Source organism: Stenella coeruleoalba (genome assembly GCF_951394435.1).
Source record: "Stenella coeruleoalba genome assembly, chromosome: 5".
In the NCBI taxonomy this organism is placed as follows: Eukaryota; Metazoa; Chordata; class Mammalia; order Artiodactyla; family Delphinidae; genus Stenella; species Stenella coeruleoalba.
In genome coordinates this window covers 32,307,348-32,325,155 of record NC_137150.1, presented here as the reverse complement: position 1 = coordinate 32,325,155, position 17,808 = coordinate 32,307,348, and the positions used below count along the sequence as shown (strand labels likewise).

At 38.6% G+C, this 17,808-nt stretch overlaps 1 protein-coding gene across 5 annotated transcripts in view; it reads left to right on the top strand.

The window, feature by feature from the left end:
* The window catches only part of CEP63 (centrosomal protein 63), a 73,537-nt gene extending 56,281 nt beyond the window's left edge, over positions 1-17,256 (top strand). For 4 of the 5 annotated variants that reach the window (XM_079921828.1, XM_079921826.1, XM_079921827.1 and 1 more), the window contains exons 7-15: positions 2,629-2,862; positions 3,131-3,270; positions 4,064-4,201; positions 6,817-6,931; positions 7,808-8,005; positions 9,689-9,775; positions 13,691-13,896; positions 14,674-14,953; positions 16,735-17,256. In XM_079921828.1, coding sequence (XP_079777954.1) covers positions 2,629-2,862; positions 3,131-3,270; positions 4,064-4,201; positions 6,817-6,931; positions 7,808-8,005; positions 9,689-9,775; positions 13,691-13,896; positions 14,674-14,953; positions 16,735-16,893 — 1,557 coding nt within the window. In that variant the 3' untranslated portion in view covers positions 16,894-17,256. The remainder of the gene's footprint in view (positions 1-2,628; positions 2,863-3,130; positions 3,271-4,063; positions 4,202-6,816; positions 6,932-7,807; positions 8,006-9,688; positions 9,776-13,690; positions 13,897-14,673; positions 14,954-16,734) is intronic. The other variant, XM_079921830.1, reaches the window with a different exon arrangement.
* The last annotated feature ends 552 nt before the right edge of the window (positions 17,257-17,808 follow it).

The window sequence follows — 17,808 nt, the reverse complement described above, 5'->3', positions numbered from 1 at the left end:
TGATATAGATCATCTTTTCATATATAATATTTGTTTGCCATCTGTATTCAAGTCTTTGGCCTATTTTTTAATGGAGTTGTTTGTTTTCTTGTTGAATTTTAAGAGTTCTTTTTATATGTTATATAACAGTCCTTTTATCAGGTGTGTCTTTTGCAAATATTTTCTCCCAGACCTGGCTTTTCTTCTCAATCTCTTGACATTGTCTTTCACAGAGTAAAAGTTTTCAATTTTAATGAATTTCAGCTTATCAGTTATTTCTTTCAGGGATTGTGTCTTTGGTGTTGTGTCTATAAAGATACTGATCTCGGAGAGATAGCGGTGAGCGGTCCTGAAGAGAGATCTTAGTTTCCTGGCCAGGAATTGAACCTAGGTAGTCTGGATGAAAACCAGGAATCCTAGCTGCTAGACCACCAGGGACTAGAGGCTAGAAGCATTGTGCCCTGGCTGTAACCCCCATTGAAGGCAAGAATGTTTCAAGGAGGCAAAAACTGTAAAAACAGGTACAAAGTTTATTATTAGAGAAACAGCATATCATGTGGGAGAGCACACAGAGAAGCAGTTTATTTAAGACAGAAGCAAGGCAGAAATACACACCAGGAGAGGAGTGCGGTCATCCTGAATGAGGAGTGCAGTAAGTCAGAAGTTAGGCATAAATACACACCCAGAGAGAAAGAGTATGTGCGTCCTGTCTAATGAGGAGGAGTGCAGTAAAGAGTTGATTTAAATCCTTTATGTAGGACAGTTCTTCCAGGTCTTTGTTTACCTTTGGCCAGTTATCTTGTTTCTTTTTTCACACCTGACTGGTCCTAGGACCCTCCCCAAGATGCGTGCGCAACTTTTTGCAAAGATGGATCCCACTGCAGAGGCCTGTGGGGATATGTCCACACTTATTATGGGGTGGTGCCCCCTCTCTTTTGGACCCCCAAGGAGCCTTCCTGCACATATGCAGACAGGGAAGTTTTCCTTGACCTCAGGACTGGTCATCTTTTTACTTCAGCAGAGCTCAGCTTTTGCCACTAGCTTTGTCCTTGGAGTGGCTGGGTGAGAACAAAGCTTCAATTTTACTTCACTTGCAGACACCAGCTGTCCAGCCCAGGGGTCCATCTGTCTCCTACCTCAGTAGGTCCTCTATCTCCTACTGTCCCCAAAGTCATCTATGTTGTCTCCTATGCTGTCTTCTAAGTGTTTTATAGTTTTCATTTTACATTTATGTCTATGATCCATTTTAGTTAATTTTTGTGGAGAGTGTAAGGCCTTTGTCTGGATTCATTTTTTTGCATGTGGATGTCCAGTTATTCCAGCACCATTTGTTGAAGAGACTATCTTTGCTCCATTGTATCACCTTTGCTCTTTTATCAAAGATCAGTTGACTATATTTATAAAGGTCTATTTCTGGGCTCTGTATTCTGTTACAGTAATCTATTTGTCTGTTCTTTTGCCAGTACTACACTGTCTTGATTACTGTAGCTTTATAGTAAATCTTGAAGTTAGGTAACATCAGTCATCCAACTTTGTTCTTCTCTTTTGATATTGTATTGGCTATTCTTAGTCTTTGCCTCTGCATGTAAACTGTAATTTGTTGATATCCATAAAATAACTTGATGTTTTGATTGGGATTGTGTTGAATTCATAGATAATATTGGGAAGAACTGACATCTTGACAGGATTGATTCTTTCCATGAACATGGAATATCTCATTTATTTAGTTTTTTAAATTTCATTCATCAGAGTTTTGTAGTTTTGCTCATATAGAGCTTGTACATATTTTGTTAGATTTATACTTAAGTGATTTATTTAGGTGTTACTATAAATAGTATTGTGGGGGTTTTTTTTTTTTTTTTTTGGCAGTATGCGGGCCTATCACTGTTGTGACCTCTCCGTTGCGGAGCACAGTCTCTGGACGCGCAGGCTCAGTGGCCATGGCTCATGGGCCCAGCCGCTCTGCGGCATGCGGGATCTTCCCAGACTGGGGCACGAACCCGCGTCCCCTGCATCGGCAGGTGGACTCTCAACCACTGCGCCACCAGGGAAGCCCATAGTATTGTGTTTTTAATTTAAATTCCACATGTTTATTGTTGACATATAGGAAAGTGATTGACTTTTATATATTAACCTTATATCCTGCAACCTTGCTATAATTGCTTACTAACTCCAGGAGATTTTTTTTTTTTTTGGTTGATTCTTTCAGATTTTCTACATAGATGATCATGTTATCTGTGGACAAAGACAGTTTTATGACTTCTTTTCTGATCTGTATACCTTTTATTTCCTTTTCTTGCCTTATTGCATTGACAAGGATATCCAGTGTGACACTGAAAAGGAGTGGTGTGAGGAGACATCCTTGCCTTGTACCTGATCTTAGTGGGAAAGTATCAAGTTTCCCCCCTTTAAGTATAATGTTAGCTGTAAGGTTTCTGTAGATCGTCTTTACCAAATTGAGAAAGTTCCCCTCTATTCCTAGTTTTTATCATGGAAATTTTTTTTATCATGAATGGATTATATATTTTTAATGAGCTAATGCTATATGTATTTATGGAAGTAAAACTCAGTTTCATTTTAGTTTTCCTTATTCATTGATTATTCTTTTACCTTTTCACTTTTACCAGTTGTTAATTTGTGTGTTTCTAGGCTCAGCTTGCCAATCGGAAACAAAAATTAGAGTCTGTGGAGCTGTCCAGCCAATCGGAAATTCAGCACCTGAGCAGTAAGCTGGAGCGGGCCAATGACACCATCTGTGCCAATGAGTTGGAAATAGAGCGCCTCACCATGAGGGTCAATGACTTGGTTGGAACCAATATGACTATTATGCAAGACCAGCAGCAAAAAGAAGAAAAATTGAGGGAATCTGAAAAACTGTTAGAGGTATGTTTTTAAATTGTAATATACTGTAACTGAGGAAATGTGTGTTTTAAGAGAGACTAATGAACCTGGAACTAGGTTCCAAAATCTATGGTTTCTTCCCTACTCTGTAGCCAATATATATTGATTTAATAACAGGATCAGATATTAATAACAGGCCTTATTAATATGGTGCCTGTTAGATAACTTACAGTTTGATTCCCTGGCTACGTTTTCTCATGAAATAGAAAAATTTAATAACATCTGACTTTTTTTCTGAGTATTTTTGCAGGTTCTGCAAGAAGAAAAGAGAGAATTGAAGGCAGCTCTTCAGACTCAAGAAAATTTCATGTGTGAGACAAGAATACAAAAGGAGAAGCTACAAGCAAAATTAAAGGCAACTGACACTCAACACACAGTAGAGACCATAAGGTATATTTAATCTTAAATATTATTAATCTTAGCCACGGGGTGGTTTAGCATTAAGCACCATTTTTAATATTGCATAGTCATAATTTTGTGTTTGATCATATTATGGGTTTTCTTATTCAGTGTTAATTTCTGAGTTAAATTTTTATATCTTTAGAAAGTATTGTATGATTAGTTTTTCTGCCTACAGTTTGAGTTCCCTAACCAAGAGACTCTGATGTTTAGAAAGTGAGGAACCCTTTTGTCAATCCATACCCTTGCCAAAACTGCAAACGTGAAAGGAATTACAGTCTACGTCTCCTGGGAGGCCTCCCTTCCTTGGTAGAACAGGTCATGTTTAGTAGCTGCTTATCATCAATAAGCCAGCTATTGAGATAGCCCTTTAAAAAATTCCTAAAGTTAATTCTGCTTCTATGTATGAATTGTTGCTCTGAAGTTTATAATTTAAGTCTGGTGCACATTTCTGTTTTTGTCTATAACTTTTCAGTTTCTTTGACTCAAGGTATCAAGTGTCAACAAGGTGAATTTTGCCATTTTGTCTTTTTCCCTTGAAAAACAGGCCAAATCCCAGTTGAGAAAGGAGTAGACTGTTGCTGACTTTTTTAGAAGCATCATCTCTGCCTCTTTACTCGCCCAGTTTTTTGTTTTGTTTTGTTTTTTCGTAAATCAGGAAACAAACTGAAGAGTTCTGAAGAGTTTCATTACCAAAAAGAGTTGGGAAATATGAACTGGCTGTGTGTTGCTTTTGTTTGCAAAGATACAAGGCGTTTAACAGTCCTTCTGTGTCTTCCCATAGGTCACTGGAGGAGTCTCAGGCAGAAAGGAGGTATGCCTCTCAAGGGCAGGGAGACTTAGAGAATGTGCTCTCCCGACTGGATTTTACCCACACTAGTGAAGAACTTCTGCAGGCAGAAGTGACTCGTCTGGAAGTCAGGTACGTAATTACATACATTTCAGAAACACTCAAATTGTTAGAAACTATTTTCAATCATCATATTGATAAAGTAAGCTAATATAACAAGTGAAAAAATTTTTTCCTCTCTATCATTCACAAATGGCCTAACTTCTTATTTCATTGAGATTAAAGGAGAACTGTAAATCTCAGTTAAAGGAGAACTTCCTAATATTCTTACCACCAAACCTACCAGTCAGCCTGCAATCTGTCTGTGTCCTTAATCTGTTAGAGTGAATGAATCAGTGGATGATGTCTGTGCTCCGAAGACTCCACTTACATACTGATTCTACAGCTTCTCCTTTTCTCTTTTACATCATCAAGTTTTTAATCTCTGCTAAATCATTTCCACTAGTATAAAATATGTTTTAATATTCCTCATCTTGGGAAAAAAATGAAAATCCTCCTTTAATTCTATACCCCTGTCAAGTTCTTTCTGTATTTGTCTGCTGTCCTTTAAAACCAAATTCTTCAAAAGAGGTGTCTCTATTGACTGACTGTACATCTTCACATTTCTCCTGTGCAGAAGGCCTTCAGTTAGGCAGCCTTTCCCCTCTACCAGCCACATCACTGGAGCTGCTCTTGGGAAGATCTCCCTGGACACATGGTGCTCCTTCCTTCTGTGCTGAAATGCTGTTGATATTTCCTAGTGTGTTGATTGAATCCTGACTTACGCTATACCATGCCCAGCTCACTTGTATCACCATACTGTGAATTTTTTTATCATCCCGCTGAACTTGCTGATTGGGAAGAGTTTGATATTTTGTTTAAATGTAAATCATGGTCATTTGTAAAGTAGTATTTTCTGCTGTGTAGAAGATAAAAATAAAATAAACTGTTAGCCTTTAGGCAAACAGATAACCAAAAAATTGCTGTTTTACCCTTTTAAGTACAGTAATAAGTTTTTTGTCCTATCTTTAAGTAATATATCTTTTATTTCTGTTTTTGCAAACCACTAAATATTTTCTTTACATATTAAATATACATGCATACACACACAGAGTTTTTGCTTTATTTCTTTCTCACCTTGGAATACTTAAGATATTCTTAGTTGTCATTACTGAGGTATATTTGCATACTTTAGATTGAATAAAGTAAAAGCTTAGTATTCTTATTGACATTAGAACTAATATTTACATTTTTTATCCTGATTTTCCATTGATAGACTTTTTAGTGATCTTTTACATGTTTTGCTGTGCTCTCAGCAGGCCCTGAAGGCTTGCCTCTTGTTTCTGACACACTGCCTCTTGCATTGTGACCTGGTACACTTTAGTCTCTTTAGGCCTCGATTTTCCCATCTGTAGATAGGACAAGATTATCTGATTTTCTTCTCGCTCTACCTCAATGTTTGACACACTGTAGTCACATTCTAAGTACCAAATAAATAAGCATTCTAGGATTTTTAGAAATAGGTAAAGTTGGAATAAATGGATACAAATACCAGTGTTCAGTAGTAAAACAAAGACTTTCAAAATTATTTTTCTGTATCAAAAGGCAAGTAGAAAAATGAACCCTTTTAGACAGCTTATTTGTGTTGTTCAGTTTGAACAGAATATTCCCTGAAACAGGAACTGTAGGAATTTAAGTGATTGTTTCTGTGTTGTTGTATTGTAGAGATGGTATTTTTGAACGATAGCTTATCTGGTAAGTTGGCTGTGTGGGTGAAACAACCTAGATAGTTATTAAGCCTGTATTGAACAGTCTGGAACCAAATGATGCAGGGCATAAGGGTATGGTGGGCAAGGTTAGAGGGAGGTAAGAAGTAAAAGACATTATTTTAATCATAGAATTTGTGGTTCGAGAAACATAATATGCACATTAAAGGACCTAAGAGCAATTTAAAGTGAAAATTCTAGAAAATGTCTACATTCAAGCTCTAACAATTGAAAATAGACTGTTTTTAAGGTAATTAAGGAATGAGGGTCAGTGTGGCTCTATCCAGGTAAATGTTGATCTGACTCTTGAAAGGGTGTTGACTATCCATTGCCTGGTAGGAGGGGAAGGTGCTGTGTGGTCAAGGGGATGGTGTGTGAAGAGACAAGAAGTCAGGCTTAGCAAATGGCACATGGCAGACAGTAAAGCCTAGCAATTTAGCGGCAAAAAGACTTTATTAGTAGATATGAGCTGTGAGATAAGAGAGGTATGGTGCCCCTGAGGTTCTTGTATCTGATGAGTGATTGATTCTTAAGTAAGGGTGACAAGTTGGAAACTCTTTGAAGAAGATTCTTTTGGCAGCTGTGTGTAGGATGGGATTGTAATTAAGTTGGTGAAGACTGAGATTATGATGCAGCTCCTATACAACTAGAGAGAAAAAAACTACCTAAGTTGCTATAATCTTGAGAATTTTGTAACCAGTAATATTCTAAGCAGAGAGAAAGAATATAGGTAAACACAGAACTCAAAAGTATCTCCAGAAGTGTGAATTGGATTTAGCTGCCTCCAGTGATAAGGAAATCAGAAATGAGTTTTATTTTGGGGTGGGAGGTGATGTTTAAGGGTATTTCTTGGACATCAAGAAGGTAAGGTTAGATAACTCAATTTGTGGGTTTCAGGGTTTTGTTTTATTTTAAATATGTGACCTTAATTTTGTCATACAGCTTGGAATCTGTGAGTACGACATGTAAACAGCTGAGCCAAGAGCTAATGGAAAAATATGAAGAACTAAAGAAGATGGAAGTGCATAACAATGAGTACAGGGCAGAGATTAAGAAGGTAAAGGTCCGCATGCCTGGGATCGCAAAGCCCTTTGTGTTTATGGACTGAGCTGTGGGTTGAGAGGTTACAGGAATTATTTTTAATGAGAGAAAAATGTAACCCAGAGGCCATTTGATGCTCACGAGTAGAGAGTACCTGGAAGGTGCTTAGGAGAGTGTCTTTCTGTGTCATCCCCAGGGATGCCGTGTAAGTATTTTCAAGAGAGTTGAAGCCTGCCCCTTTGAACTCTACAACGTTATTTTAAATGTGCCTTGATGAAAAGTTTTCTAGAAGCTACGCACCTTCTTGCTTGCACAAGCACATGAACATATTATATGAGCTGGCATTTAATATTTTCTTACTGACCAAAGGTGGTGATGGATGTGTATTCTCTTCTGTGCTGTGGGTAGTTATATCCTCATTGGCATTTGAAGTGTGCAGAGTTTGTCTCTATGTTAGTGGGCCCTGGCTGTCCTGTTTGTTGACTCATATTTTTTATTACTTCTTTGAGATTACTTCTAGCCCCTTTCTTCCTCTTGCCTTTCTGTTGTCTTCTGTGGACCAGGAAACTATATAAGCAAAATTTTTAGATTTGCAATTAGAAAAAGAATGAAGGTGACAGGTGCTGTCCTCTAAACAATGTGGCTTCGACTTTGATACTGGTTCTCAGCATTTGAGTAAGGCATCTCTCCCTGTTTTGAAATCTAATAGGTAATTGTGGGTATAACCACCTGACCTTCAGTACAGATATGCAGCTTGGTAAATTGCTAATTTTCTGCAGATTTAATCAGGGAAAAATTCATGTCTTGAGGTAAGGTAAAAATTGCTTTATTATTATATTTTTCTATCTAACATGTCTTCTCTTAATTTTTAATGCCTTCTATTTCTTTGTAGTTGAAAGAACAGATTTTGCAGGCTGAACAGAGTTACAGTTCTGTACTAGAGGGAATGAAGATGGAGATCTCTCAGCTAACTCGAGAGTTACATCAGCGAGATATCACTATTGCTTCCACCAAAAGTTCTTCCTCTGACATGGAGAAGCAACTCAAAGCAGAGATGCAAAAGGCAGAAGAAAAAGCAGTAGAGCACAAGGTGAAACTAGAACAAAAATTCTCTTTATTTGAACTTTGTTTTTTAAATTTATTTATTTTTGGCTGCATTGTGTCTTTGTTGCTGTGTGCAGGCTTTCTCTAGTTGTGGTGAGCGGGGGCTACTCTTCATTGCAGTGCGCGGGCTTCTCATTGCAGTGGCTTCTCTTGTTGCAGAGCACAGGCTCTAGGCGTGTGGGCTTCAGTAGTTGTGGCACACGGGCTCAGTAGTTGTGGCTTGCGGGCTCTAGAGCTCAGGCTGAGTAGTTGTGGCGCATGGGCTTAGTTGCTCTGCGGCATGTTAGATCTTCCCGGACCAGGGCTCGAACCCATGTCCCCTGCATTGGCAGGTGGATTCCCAACAACTGTGCCACCAGGGAAGCCCCTGAAGTTTGTTTTTGAAGATTCAATTTATTAAAGGTATATTCCATAGTAGTTAATTTAGTAAATTTTTATTAGCCCTCTTCTTCAGGCTAAGGGTAGGCTGGTTAACAAGCAGTCTAGTGGAGATTGGTGGGAGGTGAGAGTAGATGAGACAAGTGAAGAGACCCTCTCTGTGGCGTGTAGGGTGTGTATTAAGGCTGTGCCACGTTCGCTGTGACAGACCAGAGTTCAGACAGGGCGAGTGGTCAGGGATGAGACTGGAAAGCAGTGACCTGCTCCTGAAGGGCCTGCCCACCCTGTGCAGGAGTAAAAGGTCTCTGTGGTTGTCGTGTGGAGAATAAGTGAGGAGGCAAAGAGACTCGGATGCTGTCACAGCAGCGAGACTGTGGCCCGAGCACTGCGCCAGGGAGGCAGAGGGAAATGGATGCATTCTGGAGAAAATCGACTGGGCTTTGTATTTGATTGGACCAGGAGAATGAGTTAGACAGAGTTAGGAGAAGATGTCCCTCAGGATTCTGGCTTGGGCAACTGAATAGGAAGTGATGCTCTTTAGTGAAATACAGAAAAGATAGGGAGCAGGTTTGAGGAGGATAATGAGTTTGTATAAAGGGTACATAAAATGGGCAAGCTGGGACACTGGTTTGAGATAAAGGCTGGACTTCCATATGGAAATATCTAGTAGTCAATTCCACAGAAGGCCTGGAGTTCAAGATTAAAATCAAGGTAAGACATTTAGTTGTGGAAATCTTTGCATGAAGTTGGCATTTGAAACCCTGAGAGACTTTGCTATTATAGCGAGAAGGCATAGAGTATGAAGAGGAGAGACTTGCACCAAACTTAGGTATCTACTCATTTAGGGTAAAAAGGTGTTGGAATGGAGCTAAAAAGAAAAGTAGCAATAAGGAAGGAAATCAGGTAGTTTTCACAAAGGAAGTAGGAAGGCAGGGAAGGAAGGAATCTTTTCAAGTAGGAATGGCTAAGCAGAAAAGCTAAGGAGAATGAGGACTGAAAATAAGTTTTACTGCCTTGTGAAAGGAGTGCAGTCCACAGGATGCTGGAGGTGGAGGCCAGTAAGAGGAGTGCTGGGGGTTACCAGTGCCTGATTCATCTTCTTAGAATAGTATTCTAATTGCATGCATATGAATTCATGTTGAAACACCTTTTCAACAACCTTTCAGAAAGTATTTGTATATATGAATGAAGAATGTGACCTCGCCTAATGAAAATTACATGTGGAAAAATTTTATAAGATGCGCTTGATTTATTTGTTACATTTATTTGTTTTTTGCTTTTCCCTTCTCAGGAGATTTTGGCTCAGTTGGAGTCACTCAAGTTAGAAAATCATCGTCTTTCTGAAATGGTGATGAAATTGGAATTGGGTTTACATGAGGTACATAAATAGAAACTTAAGTTTTTCTACTATCCAAGCCTTTAAAGAAATCACTTTGTAAATACTGATATTGTAAAGAGAAAGTTAAGATCAAACTATGAAACAATCCTTCTGCAAAAACTTTCTCAAATGAAAAGAAGTCAAGACAGTGATGGGAGTGAGCAAAATATGACTCTCCACTCCAGCAATTGGAAGATTTAAAAAAATATTATGTATGTGATAAAATACATAATGTGTTCTTAATAGGGAGAATGTATGTAAAGGGCTTAGCATAGTGTCTGGCATTTAGTAAATATACAATAAATGTTTGATGCTGTTATTATTATTACTGAAATTATTGTGTTCACAATATCTTTTCATTATAAAGTATATGATCTTTTAAATAGTTTGGTTTTAGTTATATTTCTACAAGATATAGTTCATTTCATCAAATAGTCTAGAATCTTTTATGTTCAGAGTATTTTACTAGACAACGTAATGGACACAAAGATGAATTAAGGTAAGATTCTTGCCTTTACAAGGTTGAGGGTAATCTAGTAGGGAGGATAAGAAATGTAAACAAACTGCTGTGAAATCAGAGAACATGATCAGCTACAGTGAGTTATAAACTGTGTGGATGCTCCTTGAACTATTTTGTTATAAAATCTATGTAATTTTCAAAATGACCCATCTGATCTGACCCATCTTTTCTTGATGTAGGTCAAATGCCCAGAGATTGTAGAAATTATTTTTTTCTGTATTTCCAGAGAGTGTGTGCCTCCAAAGATTCATGGTGACACAATGCCCCTGTTTGCTCCTAAGTAGTTTTAGTTCCACACTCATGGATTATGGAGGCTGTGGTGGCAGAACATGCAAAAAACTACATGAATACGTTATTTCAGCTAAAAGAAAATACGGGGGACCATTTTTATAATATTTTGAGAGGGTGAGACTCTCTTAGCGTCACAAAACCATAAAGAATTTTACAACATAAGGAATTTTACAACATAAAAATATAAAATTTCTGGATGACAAAAGACCCCATTAAAAAAGACTAATAGACTAGAGGAAAACAATCTATTAACAGATAAAAGGTTAATATAAAATATTAATATATAAGGATTTCCTGTAAAGATAATAAAAAGATTGGAATCCAGTAGAAAAATGGGTAAAGGACATAAATAGATAATTCATAGAAGTAATGCAAAAATCCAGTAATGAAGAAAAGCAGTTACACCCCTCTAATAATCAAAACAAAAGAAATAAATATTCTTTTGTTTATTGGCTTGACAGTGATTTTTTAAATCCAGTATAGCCAGTGTTGGCAGGAATATAGAGGAACAGGCTCTTCAGTGCTCTGTTAATGAGAAAGTGAATTGACATAGCTATTCTAGAGGGCAATTTAGCAATATCCATTAAACTGTATGTAAATACATGTAGCCTATAAAGTCCTGAGTCATGTGCTTTTCTGATTTTGATCATCATTGTTTTCCAGAAAGGTCGTATCAGTTTGCATTCCCAAAGAACCCATCCTGTAGGAGCAAAGGCATAAAAATGGTCATTTCAGTGTTGTTTGCAATATCCAAAATTTTGAAAAAAACTAAATGTTAATCTATAGAGGGATGGTTAATCATGACTTTCTATACTAGGAAATATTATGCCATCATTTAAGGTGGCAGATGAATGTGCACATCTAATCTCGCTCCCTCCCCAAATCCCTCTAAAACTATAATGAAAGGATTTTTTTTTTTTTTTTAAAGCACAAACCTACAAGGATTGAAAAAGTGGGAGAGGAGACAACAGCTAAACATTTTGTAAGGGGGAAGATGGAAGGAAGGAAGGAAGGAAGGGAGGGAGGGAGGGAAGAAGGGAAGAAGAGAAGGAGGGAGGAAAATGACTTTATATGCCCTGATTTAACCCAGTACTAAGCTAGTGGTGGAGAAAACCTAGAACCAATCTGATTTGCACCACAGAATCTTCAGAAGGCTCAGGATTTGGCAATAGCTGATTGACAGAATCTTATCTTATGCAGTGATTACCTATTCATATTTAATAGTTGGGAACTCTCAGGGGTGCGTAAGCCAGACTATGACCAGAGAATCTGTTCAGCTTAATTTCTCCTGAAACCTCTATCTAACAGTGGTGATAATGTCCTTTCTTTACACAGCAAGGTGTGTGCTTGCTATGCACTTTTTATATTACCTTCCACATTCATTTATCTGTAATTGTTGATAGTAAAATAATAAATTTGAGAAAAAATTAAAAGATGCCTGCCTGGCAAAAGCAAACATTATCTTCTTTTAAAAAGTATATTTAAATGACATCAGAAATCAGACTCTGGCGGGGGAGAATCCTGTTAGCAGTTTATACTTCCTCTGGTTTTGAAGTTACACACAGTGTAAACATGGTGTACGTATTAAGAACAATTATTAGAAAGTGCCGTTTTGCATTTTACCTTGGAGGAAGGTGATATTACTTTTACAAATGAATATTTTAGCTAAATAACTTTTAATAAAAGTATCTAATATCTTAATAGTAAAAGCAATAGCTCTGATAAAGTATTTACCACAGTAAAAATAAAAATTGACAGTAGTTTATAGTTTAACTCCTATGTCCTGCAAATTTTTTTTTGAGATTTTAGCATTTTGTAACTTACTGTCACTGCTAGAACAGATAGTTAAATGGTTTTATTTTAAGATTTATTTTTTTGCTAGGTACATTCTGTTTGTCAAACCACTGTTTACCAGCTTATTTTCGGAAAGTTCTTTATAGAAAAGACCAAGCTAAACATCGAATTAAATTCCAAAGAAGATAACCATAATTTTTCAGAATGCTAATGAAAATATTTTGTCATTAGAAGAAAATGGTCCAGACCTCTGTCTTTTTAGGTACTGTATTACCAGGAAACACCTAGAATTGAAGAACAATAAATAATCACAGAATTCAGACCAGATCAGAGTAGTCATACCTACCTTATCCTTGAATACTGCCTTATCATGTCCAAATTTATTTCACATACCAGAATAGGTGCCAACATTACGTAAAACTCTTTAAGACCAGAGAGTTGTTTATTTAAAAGTTGTCCCTGCCAGCCAGAATTCCTTTTCAGAGCCTTATGTCCAAATTTCTTTCTTTGAAATAGGTCTTTTGATTTTCTTCCACAGGTGTTCTGGGGCTATTCAACCTTCTCTTTCCTTTTTTTTTTTTTTTAATCAGTAGCTTTGTTTTTAAGTTAAAGCGTAGTTGTATAATTGTATAGTATAGTTACAATATTATATTAAAGTGTACAACATGATTCAGTATTTTTATAGATTACAGCCCATTTAGAGTTATTGTAAAATAATGGCTTTATTCCCTGTGCTGTACAATATATCCTTGTGGCTTATTTATTTATACATATACATGCATTTGTACCTCTTAAACCCCTACCCCTATCTGGTCCCCCCCCTCCCCTCTCCCCATTGGTAAACCACTAGTTCTGTTTCTGTTTTGTAATATTCATTTGTTGGTTTTATTTTTTAGATTCCACATCTAAGTGATAACATACAGTATCTGGATTTCTCTTTCTGACTTATTTCACTGAGCTCAACGTTCTCTTTCTTGAGGAAGAATCCATGGCTGCTATTTTCTTTCTTTTTCCCTGTTTTTGATTCTCATCGTAGCTTTCTTCCATCCTAGTTCCAGCTTTCCTCCAGTTCCTTGGATATTCCTTGGCACATCAGGGAAGCCCATTGTGCTCCTCGTTTTCTGCCCCTATTCACTGTAAGAAACAGAACGTTGTTTCTCTTTTAGGGGACCAAAACCAAATCTTCACTTTTTCCTGAGTAAAGCCATAGATTAACTAGTCATAGCTGAAAGTAATTTTCCAACAGCAGTATCACAGATTACAAGTTATTCTTGTATAAAGTAAGTGACTCTAGTATTCTTTTTTATTAGGCAAAAGAGGTTTCACTAGCAGACCTCCAGGAGAATTATACTGAGGCATTAAATAAATTAGTGTCTGAAAATCAACAACTACAGAAAGATTTGATGGATACCAAAGCTCAGCTGGAGATTTCTACTCAGATTTGCAAAAAAAACCAGGACAGGATCTTTAAACCAACACACAGCAGAGTACCTGAGTTCAAGAACATGGAGTTCAAGTAAAATTTCTTCATAGTTTATTTAAAATATATATCTTTATAATATAATTCTCATTTCTTTGAGGATAATTTCCAATTTACAGAAATTAAACCTTCGTCAAAGGACTCTGTTTAATCCTGAAGTACACCGTGCACAAGTAAAGCTGTTAGGTTAAGAGGTGCAGGGGTTCTAAGCACTTTCATCGAGGCTTCTGGATGTAGGTGTAAATGGCAGCCTATTCCACTGAGCCTCCTCATGCCGCCTCCTACCTCTCCAGCCCCACTTGCCCCATAAGAAGTAGAAGTTGGCTTTTTGTAAAAAGCTTCTTTTGTATTTTTGGTCAACTAATGATAGACTGTTACCTAAGAAGTCAGCATTCAGTGGAAAACCACCTGGCTTCAGCTCCTACGGTACGGTTTACACGTTTTCCTACCGGGAGCCTTTGCTGACACCCTCACCCCCACTCCCACCTCTTCCCCAGATGAAGGTAAGGGCCTTCTCTCTGCACAGTGCTTCCCTCTATCCTAAGCACCAACCACACGGGGTCACCCTGGCAGCTTGCTTATCTTCCTTGCTGTATTGTAAGTGTGTGGGGGGCGGGGGCCTGGCGGTGGGGATCGGGGATTGGGGCCGGAGTGAAGGAAGGACCATCTGGTCGGAGCCAGCTGCTCATTTGGTAAATTACAGCCTTCTTAGCCTGGTCCTGTGAGTTTAAGTGAACTTCAACAACAAGTATGTTTTAAAAGAGGAAAGTTGCTACAATGTTTATCTGTTTGATTTTCTCATCTGCTATCCAGGCCAGCCAGTGGCCAGCGCAAGCATGATGGGATGGAGGCTGAGCACTACAAAGCAGGTCTTCATTCTACGCAAGGACAAGCGTTGGATAGCGTAGAGGCTGTGTCCTGGGGCCTCACCCCGCCGAGTCATCAGATCAGCCCTTGCTGCTCCACCATCTCTCTGCCTTCTAACTTTCTGTGCAAAACTCACTCTTTGCCTTCAGTGCTAGATACAAATGAAACCAATTTTTCTGACACTGTTTCTGAAAGTATAAATGACCAAGAAGACTTTATATATTCGGTATGGAGACTTGCTGAGCTTACTAGTGTATTAAGTTTATTTAGTTTGATTTTATTTTTTATTTTAAGGTGGAGCAGTATTCCCCCTCCCACCCCCCTTACTGGTTCTCTCTCTTAAGCAGCCTTTGTTATCCTCAATTATTTCTGTCTTAAGGTTTTGCTTGTGAAGACACTGTTGTCCACGACTACTTTTCAAAATGCATCTTAAGAAATATAACATAAGTTATAGGTATTCATTTCTTTTTAGCCTGAATGGGAAATTCCATTGCTGCCTTTTTCAGAGAGGGTCAATTTTGTGTTGGGATGATTGGTTCAAGGAATATCTCTGCCTGCCAAGATAGTCCTGGGGCATAGACAGTGGGGAAGGAGAAAAGGAACGGTTGGAAAGGGAAAGAGGTGGGTAGAGGCGGGGGAAGGAGTTGCATCTGACGTGTCTAGAACATGGACTGGGTGCCACACAGTGGTGGCCCTGGTGTCAGAGGCTGCCTTTCCATGTGGACTGGTCCCTTGTTCTCACAGCTGCTGTGAGGACTCCACTCCACCATCTTTTCTTTACCTTCTGTGCTGAAGCACTCGCCTCTGGCCATTCATTCCCATCAACCTCCCGTGGTCGTATACCTGAGAAAGTTCAGTATTTTTGACTTTTTAATGTGCCAACAAGTCCATGGGAAGGTTTTCTTTTAGTTGTCAAAATATATGTAATATATGTATTTCTGAAATCCAAAAAAGTCCTGACAACTAACTTTCTTCCTAAGTTTGTCAGCAAAACTTATTTGGCGCTGAAACCTCACCTGGCCTGAACTGAGTTGATGTGATAGTATGTATAGACTTTATTGATCCCATTTAGCATTTTACTTCAGAAATATCAATGTGTTTGATTATGGGAGTTACCTCTGACCCCTCATGTGTCTGTATTTGCGAATTCGTCTACTCACTAAACTGTAACCCCTGAGCAGTACTCATGAGCACTTCCACAGTCATTCGTGAACGTGTGCAGAGGTGCACAAAATTTGAGTCACTGGACTTGCATGTTTCCAGCTGAGGTCAGTCAAGGTGGCACTTTGCCCTCTTGTTTCAGCTCTTGTGCTGAGTTGAGATACCCAGAGGATGGAGCCCCTGGGGGACAGCACAGTGCAGTGCAAGAAGCTCAGATGCTGGCGTTGAACAGGGTTTGAACCCCGACTCTGGCACCCTTTAGTGGGGTGGCCTCGGGCAGGTCACTAAACACTCTCAACCATGTTTTCTCTTTTGTAAAATAAAGAAAATAGAATCTACTGGATGAGTTGTTTTTAGGAGTTAAGATTATAGTCCATGTGAAGTGTGTGTGTGTGTGTTTCCCATAAGAACAGTGTTTCAATATTCATTAATTCAGTGTTTGAGATGACTTTCATAGAAAATAACTACTGCAAATGAGGATTGACTGAACTTGGTACATGTGACCTTTCTAAAATCTAAATTCTGAAACCAGTGGTTTCAGATAAGGCACTGTGGACTCAAAATTTGGAAGAAGGAAAGTATTGATTTTAACTGATACCTAATTTATTATAGGTAGCTTTTCTATGCTTTAAAACAAAAGTAACATTCAGATTTTAAAAGTGTGTTTGAAATAATAGGCATTAAGTATTTCTCTTCTGGGGTATAGAAGGATATACAAATGCTTTCAGAGGAAAGCATTTTTTAAAACATCACCTTTTAATATTGCTAGTTAGAAAATATCATGAATAATGTGTCTTAGAAATATACTATTCAACTTATGTGTGTCAAAATGTGTTTCTCTTCTAGCGTCCCTTGCCTCTGTCTCCTCTTGGTTCAATAGCCACAAGATTTTTGGAAGAGGAGGAACTGAGGTCTCATCACATTCTAGAGCGCCTGGATGCGCATATTGAAGAACTAAAAAGAGAGAGTGAAAAGACAGTGAAACAATTCACAGCCCTAAAGTAGCCTCTTAAAAAATCACAAACTTGGAAATAAAAATAAACACCGAAGAGTTACTGTCATCGTGAAGTAGCGGCTCTTTGAAAGGCCGAACATACAGACACCATAAAGATGAGATGTACTAATAAAGCTGCCATGAGGAGTCTGAGAAACTGATATTAGCTCTAAGGTGTTTTCACTGCACTGGTTTGTTCGAAGGACTTTTTCCAGCAATAACCTGTAAATAAACCACTTTGCTAGACTTTTTCTCATGTTAATATTTATTATCGTAAAGTGATACTTTTTCATGCTGACTTAAATGTGAATAGCTGTAGACTAACTAAAGATTTTATGATTCGTGTTGAAAATAAAGTAACTATAGGAACTTCCTCTGAGAGCAGTAGCATTGTATGTAGTGGAAGCATGGATCTCGGACTCAGAGTGATCCAGGTTGGTGTACTGGTTTTGCTTCTCATTAGCCAGCTGGGCTGGTAATGTGTGAGGTTGGGCCGAAGTGTGTAAAGGGGCTGAAGGACTTTGACAGGAAGCCTTCTCTTGCTCAAAACACAGGGGGAGGAGCGAGGTGGGGGTGGAGCCTGGGGCTGGGTTAGTGTGGGTGCCTGGGGACACATGGTGGAAATCTTGGTATCTGCATTTCTGAGGAGAGGTTTAAAGGGGAGACGGAGCTCTCAAGGTGCAGGGGCATTTGAAGCCACGGAGAGCTGAGGAGGAGGAGGGCAAGGAGAGAGAAGAGCAGAGCTTAGAACTTGGCCGCCCTGAAGGACACCGGCACAAGAGCATCATGCGATTAGACCCAGCAGAGGAGCTGGAATGTGCGACTAGAGACCAGAAGGTGAGGTGTAGGGCTCTTGCCCCCAGGGATGGGGCTTCTGTGATCTGACCCTCTTGGTGGATCTTTCCCATCAGCATGGAAACATCCTG